This window comes from Hypanus sabinus, chromosome X1 (genome assembly GCF_030144855.1).
Source record: "Hypanus sabinus isolate sHypSab1 chromosome X1, sHypSab1.hap1, whole genome shotgun sequence".
In the NCBI taxonomy this organism is placed as follows: domain Eukaryota; kingdom Metazoa; phylum Chordata; class Chondrichthyes; order Myliobatiformes; family Dasyatidae; genus Hypanus; species Hypanus sabinus.
The window spans coordinates 48,286,129-48,307,132 of NC_082738.1; the positions used below are offsets into that span (position 1 = coordinate 48,286,129).

The 21,004-nt window shown below is 40.2% G+C and overlaps 1 protein-coding gene across 2 annotated transcripts in view; it reads right to left on the reverse strand.

Annotated features, from left to right (window-relative positions):
* Positions 1-1,374: 1,374 nt before the first annotated feature.
* Positions 1,375-21,004, reverse strand: part of LOC132384918 (all-trans-retinol 13,14-reductase-like) — a 32,461-nt gene continuing 12,831 nt past the window's right edge. Inside the window, exons 4-11 of one of the 2 annotated variants that reach the window (XM_059956553.1) lie at positions 16,968-17,163; positions 15,083-15,280; positions 13,483-13,602; positions 12,303-12,441; positions 10,600-10,709; positions 4,077-4,243; positions 3,178-3,337; positions 1,375-1,610 (exon numbers count right to left, since the gene is read on the reverse strand). In XM_059956553.1, the coding sequence (XP_059812536.1) occupies positions 1,465-1,610; positions 3,178-3,337; positions 4,077-4,243; positions 10,600-10,709; positions 12,303-12,441; positions 13,483-13,602; positions 15,083-15,280; positions 16,968-17,163 (1,236 nt within the window). In that variant the 3' untranslated portion in view covers positions 1,375-1,464. The remainder of the gene's footprint in view (positions 1,611-3,177; positions 3,338-4,076; positions 4,244-10,599; positions 10,710-12,302; positions 12,442-13,482; positions 13,603-15,082; positions 15,281-16,967; positions 17,164-21,004) is intronic. The other variant, XM_059956554.1, reaches the window with a different exon arrangement.

The following is a 21,004-nucleotide window of genomic DNA, read 5'->3' on the forward strand; positions in this document are numbered from 1 at the left end:
AGTAATTGGACTGAGACTAATGTTAGATGGAGTGTAGAATATTATATTCTCCTTTTGAATGACTACAATGTCAGAAACAAAAGGTCCAGAAAAGCATGAACTGAAGAATGTTCTGGATGACTTGCAGGCGAGAAGAATTGTTATCCTTTCAAATTCATGTTTCCGATTGAGACAGCCAGGTTCACCAATAACGGTAATGCAATTGCATTGCATGTTTGTCTTACTTAAAACAGCACGGACCATCAGGTAGATGACATTCTGCACATACCTTTCTATAGTTTAAACCATCCTATTGCAAGCTCTTAACCAATGAACGTTTACCCAGAGAATCTCATTTTTGTCTTTGAGTTTTGGAGTGAGCAGAACTTCTAGAGCACAGTGATGATATTTGAATTAACCAGCTGGTAACATAGAGGCCTGAACTAACAATGCAGAGAGGTGGGTTCGAATTCCATCAGGGCAGCTGTGAAGTTTTAAACTCAGTCAATAATCTCGCATTAGGTTGATGCACCAGCAATAACTCTCTCTGAGACGTGAAGTCGAGATATCGGCTTTTATTGACTGGAAGAAAGAACAAGCAGTAGTTGACCACCATACTACATCCTGGAGACAGAGAGCAGGGCGCAGGCCTCAATCGCCTTTATACCGGGGTCTGTGGGAGGAGCCACAGGAGCAGTCAGCAGGGGTGTGTGTCCAGACAGGTATATGTAGTTCACCACAGAGGTAAAGCACCTGAAGGCCAGAAGGGCCTGTTCCATGCAGTATCTCTAAATAAAAATAAAAAATAACTTTCATCTGGGCCATGAGGGTCCTTCAGTGGAGAAAACCTGCCCTCCTTAACTGACCTGATGTTATGCTACTCCAGATCCACACCATGTGGCTGAGAGTTAAAATATCCTCTGAAGCACACACTCTATTATCTTGCCCTATTGTCTTGTTTATTATTTATTATAATGCCTGCACTGTTCTGTGCACTTTATGCAGTCCTGGGTAGGTCTGTAATCTAGTGTAATTTTTTTCTCTGTTGTTTTTTATGTAGTTCAGTCTAGTTTTTGTACTGTTTCATCTAACACCATGGTCCTGAAAAACATTGTCTCATTTTTACTATGTACTGTACCAGTAATTATGGTCAAAATGACAATAAAAGTGACTTGACTTGACTGCTGTTTGTCATCTCCTTCTGAGGTGCAATCAGTGATGAGCTATAAATGTTGGCCTTGCTAGAGATATCTAGATCACAAAAAGTGAACAATTCAAATAAAACACCATGGCTCCAGTTTTGACATTGCTTTTTTGTCCAATATATGAGTAAAAAAATCATAAGCTGTAAACCAAAAGGCAGCAAAGGAATTGAGAATAAAGAGACATTAACAACTGAGTTAACAAAGGAGTCCTTTATATTGCAATGCACAATGTCATCAAAACATGTAGGAATAAAGCACTTATGGAGCTGCAGTCAGGGTTTCACATTGCTTTTTTATGCTGTTTTTTCTTAAGTCTCCTTTTAAGACGAAGAAGATCCAGATATACAATTCGCCCTAAAACGGCGGAGGCACAGATAAGACCTCCATGCATAGCTCCGGCTACCCCATTGGAAAAGACATCCTGACCTGCAGGAAAGTGAGGCAAGATAAGTAGATGATCACAGTTCTTGAAATAAAGGAATCAGAACCTGAGAAACTACTTGTGATGATTTTGAAATTTGCATCACTTATTTTTAGAACATCTGAATTCTTAAACATGTTATAACCATTGAGATTGCTATGGATGAATTTAGACAGGGCATAACTATTGTTCCTTAATTATTTTATGAGTTTGAACACAACAGGTAAATAATTAGGGCCTGAACCACACAATTAATTGGAAGTTTGACTCTTCCTAACTATCACCATGAAATCAACAATGTTATGAAATTGAAAGAGAAAATACTAGGGATACTCAACATTTGCAACTTACTCTTTGATCTGATGAAACTAGTTTGTCTCAGCTGCAAGAAAAGTTTAGTGAGTACATTCAAAACTTCTATCAGAGCTGAGACAGGTAGTTTTACTGATCTATGCCTGGGATATCTAGTCTTGGCAGGTAGTACTTGAATGGGACAGAAGGTACAAAAGGAAAAATACAAGCAGCAAAATTGAATGGGGCTCCTCTACCTCACAGTCGTGGGTGGCTCTAGTGCACTGAGTTATGAGATACAAATAACTCACATTCTTTTCTCATTATGGAACAACTGTTGTGCCATTCCTGAGATTAAAGAAAACTATATTGTGTAAACAGTGATGGTCATAGTAATAAAAGGAAGCAGCCATAGAACAAAGGTCAAGTCCGGGCAGAGAAAATTGCACTATCCCATTAATGCAGTTTGAAGAATTGCAGGCTGGTCAGTGCTGCCAATGGCACATGAGGCCTTATCACTGCCAATATTGGTGGCTCCAAACACAGAAAGATCTGCATTGGAGAAGGAGAGTACTTGGCCGTTGGACTATAATAATAAGACATAAGAGAATCATTAGGTTATTTGGGTTTGTTGGCCCATTGAGTTTGGTCTGTATTATTCATGGCAGATTCTTTAACCCCATTTTCCTGCCTTCTCCCTGTAATCCTTAATCCCTCAATCCCTCTACCAATCAAGAACCTATCAATCTCTGCTTTAAATACATCAAAGATGGCCTCCTCAACCCTCTGTGGCAATGAATTCTGAAGAAATTCAGTTTTACAAGGACACCCCTTTACTCTGAGGCTATGCCCTTGGAAGTTACACTATCTTACTAATGGAAGTATCTTCTCCACATCCACTTTATTTAGGCCCCTCTGTATCCAGTAGATTTCAAATGAGATCCCTCTTTATCCTTCTGAACTCAAGGTATCGAGTTACAGGCCTAGAGTAATCAAAGACTCCTCGAATATTAATCCTTTCATTCATGAGATTATTCTTCTAAAGCTCCCCTGGACTCTCTCTAAGGCCTGCACATCCTTCCTAAGATACCAGATCCAGAGTTTCTCACAATATTCCAAGGTGATCTGACCAACACCTTATGAAACATCAATAATACATCCTTGCTTTTATATTCTAGTTCATAATTCTATAAGTTCATTTTCGATTTTGTGTCTGCAAATAAAGGGAGACATGTAGCCAACACTCTTTCTTGACTAGCATAGACTCAGTGGAATACTTACCAGTGAGGTAAAGGTTTCTCACGGGAGTTTTTGCTCTGATAGAGGCTAAAACTTCAGGTGTGTACCGAGCGAGGTCCTGGTTGATACCAGACATCTCCCCACGAGGAGCAGCCAAGTAGTATTGATTACTGAGTGGAGTTGCAGCTTTGAAGTATTCAATCTAGGATTTGCACATAGACATATTAAATAATTAAATCTCACTGGGATGACTGCATTGGCTTTCATTACCAGACAACCTTGTTAAAACGATGTCACATTATCGTCATATTGGTGAGCAAATATGACCATAATGTGACATTATGATGCTGCTGCTAGTAGAGCTCCTTCTTCTCAGCTCAAGTGAACCAGATTTAGTCCAATATCTGGTGCCCACAGCCTCCTAGTAAACCTCTTCTGAATCATCTCCAAAGTCTCCACATCCTTCCTATAATGGGGTGACCAGTGCTGCATGCAATACTCCAAGTGCAGTCTAACCAAAGTTTTATATAAATACAACATGACTTCCTGATTCTCAGACTCTGTGCCTCTAGGTAAGCAGGGAGGGCTGAGATGCTCAGTCAGTGGTATGGTGGCTAGGTTAATGGACAATCATCCAGAAGTCATAGGCCACTGGTAGACATGAGTTTGAGTCCTGGCAATTCAAAGTCAAAATTGAGTTTATTTAAAATATTTAAATATTTAAAGCTGGAATACTTAAAATTGGAGCCATCAAATGAATCTAGATCAACTTTAAAACAACCAGATTATTGTGCTATCCCATCTATTTCACTAATATCCTGGCCTGGTCTATATATGTCTCTACACCCTCTGACATGATGGGTTCTTTATTGCACCCTAAATGTTTCAGTAAGGCATTCAATTCAGCAAGCGAAGTTAAAGAAAAAGCATCATGATTATACCTTATCCTTTAACTGGGGAAATAAATCGATGGCCCAGTCTAATAGTTTCCTGGCAATGTCCATCTTCCATTTTTCATAATCTGCTCCTCTATTCTTTACTCTTTTGTCCTTCCATTCCTCGAACCAGTCATAGCGAGCCATGGTCAGAATTGTCATGCACGAATGTCCTGACAACGAGAAATGTGCAGTTATTTTCAGCAAACACAAGACATTTTTCAAATGCTGAAAATCCAAAGTAACACACAAAAAATGCTGGAGAAATTCAGCAGGTCAGGCAACTCCTGTGAACAGGAATAAAAAACCAACATTTTGGACTGAGATCCTTCGTCAGTACCCTGGAAGGGTCTTGGCCCGAAATGTTAGCCTTTTATTCCTCTCCATCGATGCTGCCCGACCTGCTGAATTCCTCCAGTATTTGTTGTGTGTGACATTTGTTCTCCAGATAAAACACTAAAACCTGAAGCAATTCCATCCATTATTGCCCACTTAATCAAAGGTCAAGCCTACGTGTGTTAGTGTAAGAAAACCTCTTACCCTTGAATGCATGGCTGAAGTAACATTCAGTCATCTTTAGAACTGGGAGTGATTAAGATATAAATAGAAAGGTAATATAATGCCAAATAGTGCCAGTACAAAACAAATGCTGGGATGTCCAAAAATGTCAACACTTCTTGGTGCCTGCAGTCATGTCCCTGTGATGACAATTATATCAGATCTGTTTAAACTTTATTACGAATGTGGTAGCTTTATTTGCAACACCTTTGTAATAAGACAGCCCAATTAACAACACAAATACTTGTAAATAATTGCTATTGCAAAGCATAACTCAGGAGTGACAAGGGTGGGAGCTTGAATATTTGAATACTACAGAAATTATAGGTCGTTTTAATCTAAATAAAAAGGAAGAAAACAAAGACAGATTCCTTACCACAGGAGAATTATAATAGTGAACAAAGAAATGGAAGAGCAATTAAATATTGTCCAAAAACATCAAAAAGGGCAAAGTAACGTCATAGAAATGTTGGAGAACAGTGTTAAATTAAAAGGAGGAATTAAAGGAAATTAATAAGAACTAAGTTGACTAACTTGACTTCACTCAAGTCAAGTGCAGTGCAGAAACTTTAGGGATTGTAACATCCAGTCCTATTAATCAAATAGGATCGACTTTATTCACCATATTTATCTACATGAATTAGGAATTTGCTGTGGTGTTGTGGTGCAGCATGCAACAAAAAAAATTCAGCAATAAAGAATTAAGGTATATAAAACATAAAGATAGAGGTTAAAGTACAGATATAGTTAAGACATACATAAATAAAAAAGAACTGGAGGAATTTAGAAGACATACATAAATAAAAAAGAGCTGGAGGAATTTAGAAAAAAGAGCTGGTGGATAGGCTTTTTCCGTTGAGGGTAGGGGAGATTCAAACAAGAGGGCATGAATTGAGAGTTAAGGGGCAAAAGTTTAGGGGTAACATGAGGGGGAACTTCTTTACTCAGAGAGTGGTAGCTGTGTGGATCGAGCTTCCAGTGGAAGTGGTAGAGGCAGGTTCGATTTTGTCGTTTAAAAAAAATTGGATAGGTATATGGACAGGAAAGGAATGGAGGGTTATGGGCTGAGTGCAGGATGGTGGGACTAAGTGAGAGTAAGTGCTCAGCATGGACTAGAAGGGCCAAGATGGCCTGTTACCACACTGTAATTGTTATATGGTTATACATGATTAATTAACAGGGCTGAAAGCCAATACACTGCCAGGGCCATGGATACATATTGTCATCTCCCAAAAACTGGAGGGTGGCAGATGTAATGGTAACATTAAAACAGAGAGAACACTTGGCACTTCAGGCAGGGAAAATGCTGGAGTCTATTATGAAAGATTTGATAACAGATCATTAAGAAAATATAAATGAGATTAGATGAAACGATCATGGATTTATGAAAGCCAGATAGCGTTTAACGATCCAATGGATGTTTTTGAGAATATTACTGTTAGAATTAATATGAAAGAATGACTGGATATAGTACATTGGAATTTTCAGAAGGCCTTGCATTAAGTCTCACATGAGCAGAGAGTGTTCAAAACTAAAGTACATGAGATTATGGATAGTATACTTGTATGAATTAATGAACTGGTGACAGATAGAAAACAGAGACTAATAATTAGTGGTAATTTTTTGGGGCAGGCAAGCAGTGAGGAGTATGGTACCACAGCAAGTTTGCCAACAGTACGATATTGGTGGGATAGTAAATGCCAAGGAAGATGCAAAGAGGCTTTAGGATGATTTAGATATTTTGAGTAAGTGAGCAGATGTAGTAAAATATGAAGAAATGTGAAATTCCTGACATGGTTAAAAATCAGAAATGCTTTATATTATTTAAATGGTGATAGATTGGGAAATGTTGATATTATTGTCATTGTCAGTGCAGCTGATTGCATTAAGAAGGCAGTGGTATATTGGTTTTCATTGCAAGGAGCACTGATGTTTTACTAAAATTATAGAAGACCTTGGTGAGACCACACCTGGAGTATTGTTTGAAGTTTTGGTCTGCTACCCGAGAAAGTGCTACACTTATAGTGGGAGTGTAGTAAAGGTTTACCATACTGATTTCTGGGTTGGCAGGAGTGTCACACGAGGGAAGATTAGGCTAGACGAAGAAGTCAATATTCTTTAGAAGTTTCAAAGGTTTATTTATTATCAAAGTATACAACTCTGAAATTCTTCTTCTCTGGGTAGCCACGAAACGAAAGGCAGCACCATCATCAACCCCAAATCCCCCCTCCCCACATAAAAATCAAATTTAATACGCCTGTCTTCATTTTGTTTTTATTTTGCTTTTTTCTTTTTGGATATGGCCAGCACTTATTGTCCATCTCAATTGCTCTCTTTAAACTTTAAAACTCCTCTCATGAAGATACTCCCATAAGGGAGGTAAATTCCGAATCAGAATCAGATTTTTTAATCACCAGCTTGTGTTGTGAAATTTGTTAACTTAGCAGCAGCAGTACAATGCAATACATGATAATATAGAAAGAAAAAAGTAATAAATAAATAACCAAGTCAATTACAGTAAGTATATATATATATATATATGTATACAGTTAAATTAAAAAATAGTGCAAAAACAGAAATAATATATATTAAAAAAAGTGAGGTAGTGTCCAACGGTTCAATGTCCATTTAGGAATTGAATGGCAGAGGGGAAGAAGCTGTTCCTGAATCGCTGAGTGTGTGCCTTCAGGCTTCTGTATCTCCTACCTGATGGTAACAGTGAGAAAAGGGCAGGTCCTGGGTGCTGGAGGTCCTTAATAATGAATGTCACTTTTGTGAGACACTGGTCCTTGAAGAAGTCTTGGATGCTATGGAGGCTATGGACCCAAGATGGAGCTGACTAATTTTACAACTTTCTATAGCTTCTTTCGGTCCTGTGCAGTAGCCCCTCCCCCATACCAGACAGTGATGCAGCCTGTCAGAATGCACTTCACGGTACAACTATAGAAGTTTTTGAGTGCTTTAGGAGACAAACCAAATCTTTTCAAACTATTAATGAAGTATAGCTACTGGCTTGCTTTCTTTATAGCTGCATCGATATGTTGGGACAAGGTTAGATCCTCAAAGATCTTGACACCCAGGAACGTGATATTGCTGACTCTCTCCACTTCTGATCCCTCTATGAGGATTGGTTCATGTTCCCTTGTCCCCCCCTTTCTGAGGTCCACAATCAGCTCTTTGGTCTTACTGATGTTGAGTGCAAAGTTGTTGGTACAACACCGCTCAACTAGCTGGTATAGCTCACTCCTGTACGCCCTCTCATCTCCATCTGAGATCCTACCAACAATGGTTGTATCATCATCAAATTTATAGATAGTATTTGAGCTATGCCTAGCCACACAGTCATGGTTATAGAGAGAGCTGTGGGCTAAGCACACATCCCTGAGGTGCGCCAGTGTTGATCGTCAGCAAGGAGGAGATATTATTACTAATCTCAAAATGCTGGTGGAACACAGCAGGCCAGGCAGCATCTATAGGAAGAAGCACTGTCAACGTTTCGGGCCGAGACCCTTCATCAGGACTAACTGAAAGATAGTAAGAGATTTGAAAATGGGGAGGGAATCCGAAATAATAGAAGACAGAAGAGGGTGGGGTGAAGCTAAGAGCTGGAAAGGTGATTGGCAAAAGGGATACAGAGCTGGAGAAGGGAAAGGATCATGGGATCGGAGGTCTAGGGAGAAAGAAAGGGGGAGGGGAGCACTAGAGGGAGATGGAGAATAGGCAAAGAGTGATGGGCAGAAAGAGAGAAAAAAGTGAGAGGACATAAATAAATAAGGGATGGGGTAAGAAGGGGAGGAAGGTGCATAAGTCACTTGGACCAGATGAACTGCATCCTAGGGTTCCAAAAGATGTAATGCAAGAGATTGTGGAGGCAGTAGTAATGATCCTTCAAGAATCATTGGACTTGGGCATGGTTCCGGAGGACTGAAAAATTGTTTAGGCCAAGGCTGAATGGTTCCAGTGAAAACCAAATTGGGCATCAGTGAGTAGATTACTGGTGAGCAAATGCTACTTGATAGGACTATTGATGACAACTTCTATTACTTTGCTCTTAATTGAGAGCAGACTGATTAAGCAGTAATTAGTTGGATTGGATTTATTCTTTTTTTTTGATCAGGGCATACCTGGCCAAATCGCAGTGTTGTACTGGAACAGCTTAGTTTCAGGTGTGGCCAATTCTGGAGTGCAAGTCTCCAGCCCTACAGCTGGGATAGTGCCTTGCTCTAAAGAATGTGCTGCTGTTATCTGTCATGTGAACTAATAGGCTACTGTCATGCTGTGGATCTCAGGAGAATATCTAGAGGGATCACTCCCTATGATTGTTTTGATTATCATTTTGTCATAAAGGTACTTTGCATAAATGTATACAAATTATTTTAGGAACAAATATGTAGATAGCATTTCAAATTTTCATTTAAATTTCAATGGCTGTCTACATTCACACACCACACTCGTCCTTTGATAGGGCTACATAAAAAAACCGTTCAGTGAAGCAATTGTGTAACTGAAATATGTGGATCCAAAGATCACAGGTCTTTGAATTCCATACTGTGAGGAAGCATCTGATATCCGCCCAGATCCCTGGGGATTACCACATTTGGCCTCAAAAGCTCTGCAGGATTCAGGCCAGGTTCCTGCTCTTGTTCAATACACACAGACTTCAAAACTTGCTTAAGTGGAATGCTGAAATCTTTCCAATTTGAAACAGTGGTCACCTGAAACAAGTTGTGGAAAACCTAATAATTGAGATATGAAGGAGACATCACAGACACACTGCTGCTCCCGTGTCAATGATATAAATGCAAAATAATTGCTGCTCTTCTACATGCACAACATCCATACAAGGATAGTGTTATATGTTGATATTCATGGTTAATATGGTCGAAGGATAAAGACCATGCTCTACACCCAGCTGAAATGAGCCAACGTTCTAATACAGTGAATAATAAGATGGAAGCAGTTAACTAGAAGAAACCTGCTCATGTTGCTCAGTATGTAAAACCGATTGCCCCAGACTGGGGCCAAGCCTATCATTATGGAAACTCACCAGACAGTTCAGAATAACTTTTTCCCTGAAGCTTGGGATGGCAAAATGAAGACTTTGTATGCTTAAAGAGCACTACAGTGTCAGTGTAACCTTTCCTCAATAGGAGGGCATGCAGTAGGGAGAAAGGTAAAATCAACATAAAATTTTATGATTGTATAAAAGCTTCCTTAAGCAAGCCCTGAAAAGACTACAGCAGCCTAAATGTAGCCAGTAAGAATTTTACAAACTACATAAAGTGAGCCTCATGTTTTGGGAGAGTAGATGTCTCTCTACTATGCACAGGAAAGATTTGTTCAACACACACTCAGTGGCCACTTTATGAGGTGCCTCCCGTACCTAGTAAAGTTGCCACTGAGTGTATGTTTATGGTTTTCTGTTGTCATAGCCTGTCCACTTCAAGATGCTCTTCCACACACCACGGTTATAACATGTGGATTTTGAGTTACTGTCAGCTTGAACCAGTATGACCTTTCTTCTCTGACCTCTCTCATTAACAAGGCATTTTTGCCCACTCACTGGATGTTCTGTTTTGTTTTTTGCAGCATTCTCTGTAAACTTTAGAGACTGTTGTGCATGAAAATTGCAGGAGATTGGCAGTCTCAGATACTTCAACCACTCTGTCTGGCACCAGCAATCATTCCATGGTCAAAGTCACTTAGATCATACTTTTTCCCCACTCTGATGTTTCGTCTGAGCAACAAATGAACCTCTTGACTGTGTCTGCGTGCTTTTATGCATTGAGTTGCTGCCCCATGATTGGCTGATTAGATATTTGCATTAATGAGCAGGTGTACAGGAGCACCAAATGGCCACTGTGTGTACACATCCATAACTTTCGATATATCCATCAAATAATGATTATTTAATGGGTCTCATGCTCTGTTTGTCTGCATAACTTCCTCAGCACACATTGCTGGTAATTACCTGGATGTCGTTCCTTCCAGGTGAAATCCTTGGCAGATGGAAAGGTAATGAATAACATCGGAATAGTTTTCTTAAATTCCTCCTTGCTTGCTGAAATAGTGTAGCTCATTCTGAAACATACAACTCAGGAATAGAGAGACAATATTTTACTTAGCGATACCGCGCAGAGTAGGCCCTTCAGCCCCTCGACCCATGCCATCTGACAAACCCGATTAACTCTGACCAAATCACGGGACAATTTACAATGGCCAATGAACCTACCCAGTATGGCTTTGGACTGTGAGAAGAAACCAGAGCACTGGGGAGAAAGCCACACATTCTATGAGGAGGATGTACCGAGACTCCTCACAGAATGGCACTGGAATTGAACTCCAGATCACTGAGCTGTAATAGCTATGCTATGATGGTGCCCTATCGAGCCCTTTATGCAATACTTTTAATCATTTTCACAACGGCTTTGGAAATGCTCGTGATTTCAGGTAAAGTGGTTCCACTTATTTTCAATGAGGAAAGTTAAAGGTCTGACGCCTAGTTATACCTTCTCTGAAACAGAAAGGAGTATGCTGAACATCTGAAACAAAAGCAGCAAATGTCATACATGTTCAACAGGCCAGGCAGCATCTTTGAAGAGGGGCATAAAGAAATGTTTCAGATCAGTGCTCTTTTTATTAAAGCCAGAAAATGGAGAAAGTAAGTTCATTTTAAGTGATGGGTGGGGGGGGGGGCAGAGGTAGAGACAATGAAGGGAATATTTATGTTGGGGTGGATTCCAGAGTTGTGTATGTAATGGAATTGTTCATGGAATCATGTATTAATATAGGAATGAGGCTGTTAAGATAGACAGAAAAGAAGCAAGTGGACATGGTGAACTCTCCATGTTAGTTGTTCCCACCCACCAACTTCATGTGTGAAGGGAACTTCAAGGCAAGATACCTGTGACCTGGTTGGTGAGGACCATAGGTCATAGGACCCATTGATGAAATGTTTAGGCACTCTATTGTGCCATGTTATTTTCAGGTGAACATTTTGTTAATACTATCAAAGAGTTTGAATCACACTAAAAAACTATATTATAATTTAAAATGAAACTTTAAACACAAAATACACTTAAATGATTAATTACATTTAAGTTAATTCAAAAAATATAAATTGCCCATATTATACCTCCTTCCCTCAAAACCCTGCCTCCCTGCAAAATAATGTGAAGGTCCAACGTATTCCCCACCAGAGCTATGGGAAATTATAGGATGGCATTACTCAGTTGCTGACTAACTTTAGAGTAAATTTAGAATGACCAACTCTGATAGTTAGGGGCTTATTATATCCACACATGCTAAGATAGGAATCATGAACCTCCAGGAATTATATGGGGAACTGCTAGCATTTCTCAGGAAAATCCAAACCTTTGGAGATGATGCAGGAAGGCTGAAAGGGGGAAGCAAAGGGTAGAGATACAGTACGTTTTAGGGAAGAAATTCTAGGTATAGGAACGGAAACTGGTGAGTGTTGGACTTGAAATTTTGGGGTGGGAATGCCTTTACAAGTGCTGTTTTTATTGGGCATATTTATAGTCAACACTGGTGTACACTGCAAAATAATGTTGCATTCCCCAGCACAACCCCCACTATCACTTCCCCTCAACCTTGCACGAAGTTAATTTACTGGCATCGGGACTGACATAGCTGGATGTTGTAGTGACTTACAGCTCATCCAAGTTGTTATTTCGATAAATCCAATAATTGGTTGCCTTCAATCCTAACTCTTCTTTTGTACCTTTGAGACCAACGAATACAAGGAATGATCCCATGCTGTGCTGCACCATGTCAAGTTGTGACTGAATGGCTACATGAAGTAAAAAGATACTGATCAGCATTCATGGGTGGGGCCTGACACCCATACTCCTGTATCCTGTGCTTACCTGCTCCAAAACCGTATGGTGGATCTTGCTGGCAAGGTCCATCTTGAAGTGAGGCACTGAGCACTGGCAGGACCTTAACTGGTGCGACCAATTCCTTCAATGCATTAAACCAAGCCCTGCCCACAAAACTGAGACAAAGGAAGTTTTGCAGATGTTGGAAATCCTGAGTAACACGCACAAAATGCTGGAGGAACTCAGCAGGTCAGGCAGCATCAGTGGAGGGAAATGAACAGTCGACATCTCTGCCTCGTTCCTTTCCAGTCCTGATGAAGGGTCTGGGCCCGAAATGTCGACTGTTCATTTCCCTCCGTAGATCCTGTCTGATCCGGCTGAACTACTCCAGCATCTTGTGCGTGTTGCTGTCCACAAAACTCCTCAAGAAATCTGTGACACTCAGCAAAGTCTTATCACAGTCGTTATTGGATGTCAAGGGTGCATGACTTCTCAATGTTTCTGAACGTCCTTAACATTAACCAACATTTAGAGACAACTAATAATAACATAAGCAATCGGGAAATTTAAAAAATTCTTTCCTTAAAAAAATCTCCTAAATAAAATACTCTGAAATTTTTTTAAAAGGCAAAGACAAACAATTAATAATGTATCTTATTTCATTCTTAGCTCTCTTCTTCACAGCTATACAATTTCCATTTAAATACATAGATTTGCAGATGCTGGATCAGGTCTATTTTGGAGTAGAAAGAGGCAGTAGATTGCCTAGTGCTATGGAGATTCTAATGGTGGGACACAGTCAGGAAACGTCCAGTGGGACACAGCTACAGTACATGCAGGAGAGAGTCTGGACCTTCCAGTGTTAAGAAATTTGCTTATAAATGATAATGAAGGTATAAAGGTTGGCTGTTTATCAGTCTCGTGCTGCAGAGATGACAAGTATAGATATTCCAGGGGAAGAAAATGCAATAAGATGTGCTTGCCACAGGTGATAAAGTAGCTTATCTTCTTACCAGGTTTGGCTTGGATTTCTTTTGGTAAAAGATGCTCATAGGTGTTGTATATTCCAGCATCAGAGATCACCGAGGGTGCAGAAATACATATTTCCCTTTGCCCTTTATTGACGACCACACCTACAAGAATTTATAGTTATAGTAAATCAAACTCACAAAATATTATAGCTGTTGATATTATTTTCTTTAAAATTAAATTCTGCAAGGATGAAGAGATCAACTATAATGAAAACTGCAATTTATAGTCTTCTGTATCTCAAATTCTTGATCGATATTAGCCATGTAGATGAAAACTCTAAGTGCATATGAGATTGTTGATGTGAATGTGAATTTTCTGAGAAATCAGAAGACCTGACCTTCCAATAGTGCAGATGGGCAGAATAAAAATGGATTAAGGAAATAAAATCTTTCCATTATGTCCATTTAATCTGATGCAATTAATGCCTCTATTTTCATTTATTTTTACATTGTCTGTGGAAAACATTTCCAAATAAGTGCCTGCAACACACACACAAAATGCTGGAGGAACTCAGGTGGCCAGTCAGCATCTATGGAAAAGAGTAAACAGTTGACCCTTCATCAGTACTGGAAAAAAAGATGGTCTTTTTCAGTACCGCTCAGATGTTCTCTCTATAAATCTACACAGCAACTTGATCAAGGGGGATTTCTCAATGTCAAGTTCTCAAGTACCTTACACTATAAACTTACAGGGTATAGAGTAACTTTTCTCTTTTACCAAACTGCTCAATATCATTCAAGTTTTTCCTTTAAACATGATAATCTTAAAGATTTAACTTTTCCTAATATTCCCTCTCATGGATATGTTTCTCCACTCTGACAGCTGTATTTAAGGCTGACAAGTCAGCCTTTGAGCAAAGTACCAGGAGAATCCATGTTTCTGTCTACTCAATATTAAAAAAAGAGTCAAGGATAAGGAGTAGAAATACCAATGATAAAATGGTCAGGTTTTGGACTTCCAAAGTGAAAATCAGAGCTGCATTCTTAGTATTTGTATCAATTTCTCATGCGAGTGAAAAGCTGTCAATTTGAGCAGGACAGCCTCCGGATGAAATGTAAGTATTTCTGAGATGAAGAAGGAATTGTCCAGTTGACAGGACCAAAGGTAAGTAGGCCATTTAATACACTTGGATTCATGAAGACTACATTAGACCACAAGACCATATGATATAGATCATAAGAGATAGGTACAGAATTAGGCCTTTCAGCCCATTGAGTCTGCTCTGCCATTCAATCATGACTGATTCAACGTCCTTCTCAACCCCATTCTCCTGCCTTCTTCCTGTAAAATCTGACACACTAATCAAGAACCTATCAACCTTCGCTTCAAATGTACCTAATGACTTGGCCTCTACAGCCATCTGTGGTAATGATTTCCACAGATCCACCACTCACTGGCTCAATAAATTCTTCCTTATCTCTGTTCTAAACGGACATCCTTGTATTCTGAGGATGTACCCTCTGGTCCTAGACTTTTCCACTATCGGAAACATCCTCTAGCTAGACCTTTCAACATTGTTCTTCTGGTGTGTGTAGGAAGGGTCATAGAAGAGGTAATAGAAAGGTCTGGCTTGAAACTCACCACAGGCTTTTCCATCTTCACTAATTAAGATTTGTTGCACACGAGCACGCACAAGAACAGCTCCACCTGCTCTCTGGATAACTGGAATACAATGAAAAGCAATCTGGCTGGACCCTCCTTTGGGATACCATGCTCCACGCTTATAGTGGTGTACCAGTAATGCATTCATTACAAAGCTGGTGTCTTTGGGAGGAACACCTAGAAAGGCAAAGTGACTGTGATTTCTCCTGTAAATAACCTGCATATTCATGCAATAATTTTGTTCTTTCTGAAATCATTACTCCAGTAATGTAACATTGCAAGCATATATTAAACTCCAGAATAGAATAGAATTGCAAATTGACTAGAAATTTAGTTTACAACTATAGAAAAGATTTGCTGATTGATTTCTCATCTTCAGATGATTATATTTAGAAATATAATATAATGATTTCTCTGCGTGACATTAGTATGAACTCTTAACTGGCTGGAAAGCCACCCCTGATGTACATCACCAAACATGATATTTGGCAGTTACTTCATGTTTTACTCCTGATGAAGGGTTTCGGCCCAAAACATCATCACTACCTCCTCCCAGATGTTGTCTGGCCTGCTGAGTTCTGCCAGCATTTTGTGCTTTTACTACATGTTTTAGCCTGTTTCTGAAATTTGGTTTCATTAAATTGAATTCAATTCAAACTTTCAAAATGCAGCTGCAACTCTACAGCACATTTTTCACTTTTGACCAGGATGAATATCAAAGAAAACGTGTTTTAATGATACCTTGTCTACCATTTTATCTACTTGGAGGCACATTTACATATAAACATCCAAGCATTCATTTGCTAATATTGCACAGCACAGATCCTAAGCATTAATTATTTTTTTAATCAAACTTACTATTAACTGATTCATTGCTTTAATAAAATTGATAATCTGCTCCTATTAGCTAAATGAAGCAATTATTTTGTTTTGGGAGATCATCATCTATAATTGAAATCTACTGAACAAGGACCATGGTGTAATAATGCTCTCTAAAATCCCATCTAGAACTTTGGAGAAGTTATTTAACAGCAGGAGAGCTCAGAGACAAAATCAGAGTCTGATTGGGTAAGGAAGCGTACAGTATATATAAATTATTGTGTATGATGTTAATTAGCCTGAACAATTGACTTCAAATCCCACAGAAGTGGGAAAGTAATTAAGTACATATATAAAGAGATTAAAATCTAGAACTTTAAATTAAATGTTATTGTTAATAATAAACAAGAAACATTTATCAGTGCCTAATCTTCTCAAGGCTAACGTGAGACTTTAGATCAATAGCAACATTGCTGGATTTTAACTGCCCTGTGAAATGGTCAAGCAAGCCAATTCAAAAGTTATTCTTTTATCATTTTAAAATTGTTCATATATATTTCTTATTGTAATTTATAGTATATTTTACGTATTGTTCTGTACTGCTGCCACAAAAGAACAAATTTCATGACATACAGTGTGTCAGTGATAATAAATCTGATTCTGATTCAAGGGAAATTATTGAGGGACAACAATAACTGGCCTTGCCAGTTACACAGTTCCAGGGATAACAGTTCATAAGGAATTGTTGGGCAAACCTGCAGTGCTCACTTCAGAACATGGGACAATACCTCAAGGATAGATCTGCTGATCCAGAGCATTGAGTATGTACGATGAAATAAATTTTTAAAAAATGTTTGCCCATGCTCCTAAATCCACTGATGAACAAAAACAAAATGAATTGTAAATATATATAGGATGACGACTGAATCTGCACCTGAGAGGCATTAATAGGCTAATGTGATAACTTCACAAATTATTCTTTCCTGAGATCTTATAGTTGTAGCAGACACAAAGAGTGCGGTGGAACATAAAAGCATTCTCTTACCCGTGAACATATAGCTAAAGACGGCTCTTAGATCTGGGTTTTCTGTCAGCTCATTAACAACATGAGTAACACTTGTGCTTGCCGCCTTGAATATAGTGGAGATCCAATGGATAATGCCAGTTCTGACAAGAAATTTGGCCAATGGAAGGGGAATCATTTTCAGGATAGCCATCAGGGGTACATGTTTTGAAGCTTGCTGCAATGTCAATAAAATGACCCCATTTATTATTCTTGGAATTGTACGGTCACATTCTTAGGACATTTAGAAGCAATGTAATAAACAGAAGACCACTATACCTTCCTTGTCTGTGAGACAACTTCAATTAGATGCGCATTGAACAAATCATTGGTTGGAATATTTCTTATGTACCTTTAATTGAGTCAAAACACGCTGGCGTGAGCCTGATGCCCACAATTGAACTGGAGTCACCTTGTGCCTGGTCCAGTGCAGAGGTACTCACCTGCTGGCCTGTGCTTTTCCAAACCCCAGCGGTGAAGCATGAGTGGTGACAAAGCTTTAAACTACACATTGAACCAACCCCAAAATTCCCTTAAGTTTTTAAAACATTCAGCTGTTTAAAATGTTCCTGCATTCTCTGACATACAGCAACCCTTAACAGCTAGCAAAAAATGAAACAAGTTAATTTCTTTATGAGAGGTGACTTGATAGTGGTGTACAAGATGATAAGAGACATAAATCAAGTGGATAGCCAGAGACCTTTTCCCAAGGCAGAAATGGCTAATACGAGGGGGCATATTTTGAAGGTGATTGATCAAAGTATAGGAGGGATGTTAGAGATGGGTGTGTGGAACGCCCTGCCAGGGGTGGTGGTAGAGGCAGATCCATTAGGGGCATTTAAGAAATTCTTAGATAGGCATATGGATGATAGAAAAATGGAGGACTGCGTGGGAGGGAAGGGTAGATTGATCTTAGAATAGATTTAAAAGTTGGCACACAAGACCATAGGACATTGGAGCAGAATTAGGTCATTCAGTCCATTGAGTCTGCTCTGCCATTCCATCTTGGCTCTCAAACCCATTTTCCTGCCTTCTCCCCATTACCTTTGACTAAGAATTTGTCAACCTCCACTTTAAATAAAGCCAGTGGCTTGACCTCCACAACCATCTGTGGCAATGAATTCCACAGATTCATTACTGTCTGACTAAAGAAATTCCTTCTCATCTCTGTTCCTAATGGACATCCCTCTATTCTGAGGCTGTGCCCTCTAGTCCTAAACTCCTCCACTATAGGAAGTATCCTCTTCACATTTACTCTATAATTGAGGTGCCCTGTTGGTCAGAGTTGACCATGGATATTGCGTTCTAGATGTCTACATGATATGCAAGCCAGTAAGCAAAGCAGGGCAGTGTGATATGGGGAGCAGGTTGTGGCCTATGAAGCAAGCTCCCCTTCTCCGCGCCGCTGATGAATTCAAAGGAATGGCAGTTTGGCATCAATGGCATCGCAGAAGTTGCCAGTCAGTGTTAAACACTTAGGGAGTTCAGCTCCGGATTTTTCCTCAGGGTTTACTCCCGAAGCCTTCCCCATGAGTGGGTATGGCCACAAGACAGTAGAGGTTAGAGATCAAAGTTTTCTTTCTCCTAAATGAGTTTTCCTTCTCCATGATCAGCTGACGAGCCCAATCTGCCCAAAGCGACTGGTTTTAAGGTGCCAGTAATGTGCCCTTGCCCCTTCTCCTGTCAATAGCAATGGTTCTGCCGGATTTAGTAGCTAAGCCACATGTGAAGGCCAGGACTTGGTAGCAGAGGCTATTTGAGGCGCTTGCCATTGGGAGCTTATCCCCACTACCTTCACCGGCAATGACATCCTTAAAGAATCAATTCTATCTAGGCCTTTTAATGAGATACCTCCTCATTCTTCCAAGCTCTTGTGAGTATAGGCCCAGAGCTATCAAAAGCTCCTCATATATTAACCCTATCGTTCCTGGAATTATTTTCATGAACTTCCTCTGCATCCTCTCCAATGCCAGCATATCTTCTCTTAGATAAGGAGTCCAAACTGCTCACAATACTCCAAGTGCAGTCTGACCCATGTCTTATAAAGCCTCAGCATCCTTGCTCTTACATTCTAGTCATCTCAAAATGAATGCTAACATTGCATTTGTCTTCCTTACCACCGACTTGATCTGCAAGTTAATCTTTAGGTAATCCTACTCAAAGACTCCCAGGTCCCTTTGCACCTCAGATTTTTGTATTTTCACCCCATTTAGAAAATATTTTATGCCTTTATTCCTTCTACCAAAATGCATGGTCATACACTTCCTAACACTATATTCCATCTGCCCATTCTCCCAATATGTCAAAGTCCTTCTGCCGGCTCCCTGCTTCCTCAGCACTACCTCCACCTATCTTTGTATCATCTGCAAGCTTGGCCATAACACCATCAATTCCATCATCCAAATCATTGATGAATAATATAAAAAGAAGCGGTCCCAGCACCAATCCCTCCAGAACCCACTAGACACCAACAGCCAACCAGAATAGGCCCCCTTCATTCCCACTCTGTGTCCTGCCAGTCAACAATCTTCTATCGATGCTCATATCTCTCCTGTAATATCATGGGCTCTTAGCTTGTTAAGCAACTTAATGTGTGGCACTTTTTCAAACACCTTCTGAAAATCAAAGATTACAACATCCATTGACTCTCCTATGTCTATCCTGCCTGTTCTTACCTCAGAGAATTCCAACAGATTTGTCAGGCAGGATCTTCCCCTCAAGGAAACCATGCTGACTTTGGCCTCCAAGTGCCCCCAAAACCTCACTATTTATAATCTAATCCAATATCTTCTCAACCACCGAGGTCAGGCTAATTGGCCTATAACTCCCTTTCTTCTGCTTTCCACTCTCTTGAAGAGTGGAGTGACATTTGCAATTTTCCAGTCCTCCGGAACCATTTCAGAATCCAATGATTCTTGAAAGATCATTACTAATGCCTCCACAATCTCTTCAGCTACCTCTTTCAGAACTCTGGGTTGTAGTCCATCTGGTTCAGGTGATTTAACTACCTTCAGACGTTTCAACTTCCCAAGCACCTTCTCCCTACTCACTTCTGCCCTCTGACACTCAAGTTTCTGGCATACTGCTAGTGCCTTCCACAGTGAGGACTGATGCAAAACATGATTCACATGACTGCACGGCCCAACACCCGAGCAATCACATTGTCAAGTTTGTTGATGCCATGACAGTGGTGGGGCTCATCACCAATAATGATGAGATAGCCTACACCAGAGCTCAACGCGTGGTGCAAGGCAAATAACCTTTTCCTCAATGTCAACAAGACAAAGGAGATGGGTATTGACTTCAGGAGAACTCATGCCACTCACATCCCGCTTTACATCAGTGACACAGCAGTTTCAAACTCCTGGGAGTGCACATCACACACAATATCTCATGGTTCCAGAACACATCCTACACAATCAAGAAATTTCACCAAAACCTCTACTTTCTGAGGAAGCTGAAGAGAGCTGGACTTTGCACATCCATACTCAGATCATTCTGCAGATGCACAGTAGAGAGCATCCTGACAAGCTGCATCCCTGCATGGCACAGAAACTGCACTATAGCAGGAAGGAAGTGTCATAAGGGGTGTTGGGAGCGGACCCAAATGCAAGACACAGACACTGAACTACCAGGAACAGGACTAGGCATGAGAAGGAAGCAAGGGAAGTGGGGAAGCAAGGACACTGGACATGAAACAGGCCCTGGATGAGACAAGGATTCCGGGCCTGGGCTAGGACTTGACTAGGATAGCGGAACCAGGACCTGGAACTGGGAACTAGGAGCCTGGGCTTGGACTCTGAGCCAGAGACTGGACAAGACCCAGAATCTAAGTCTTTACTCAGGCTCGGTCTCCAGAACCAGGCGAGGACATGATGAGGCTTGGGCTTGGACTCCGATCCAGAGACTGGGCAAGGACCCAGAAACTGGATCTTGACTTTGGCTTGGACTCCAGAACTCAGCAAGGACAAGATGTGGCTACAGGTCGAGGAGAGGCAACGGGACTGGACATGAGACTC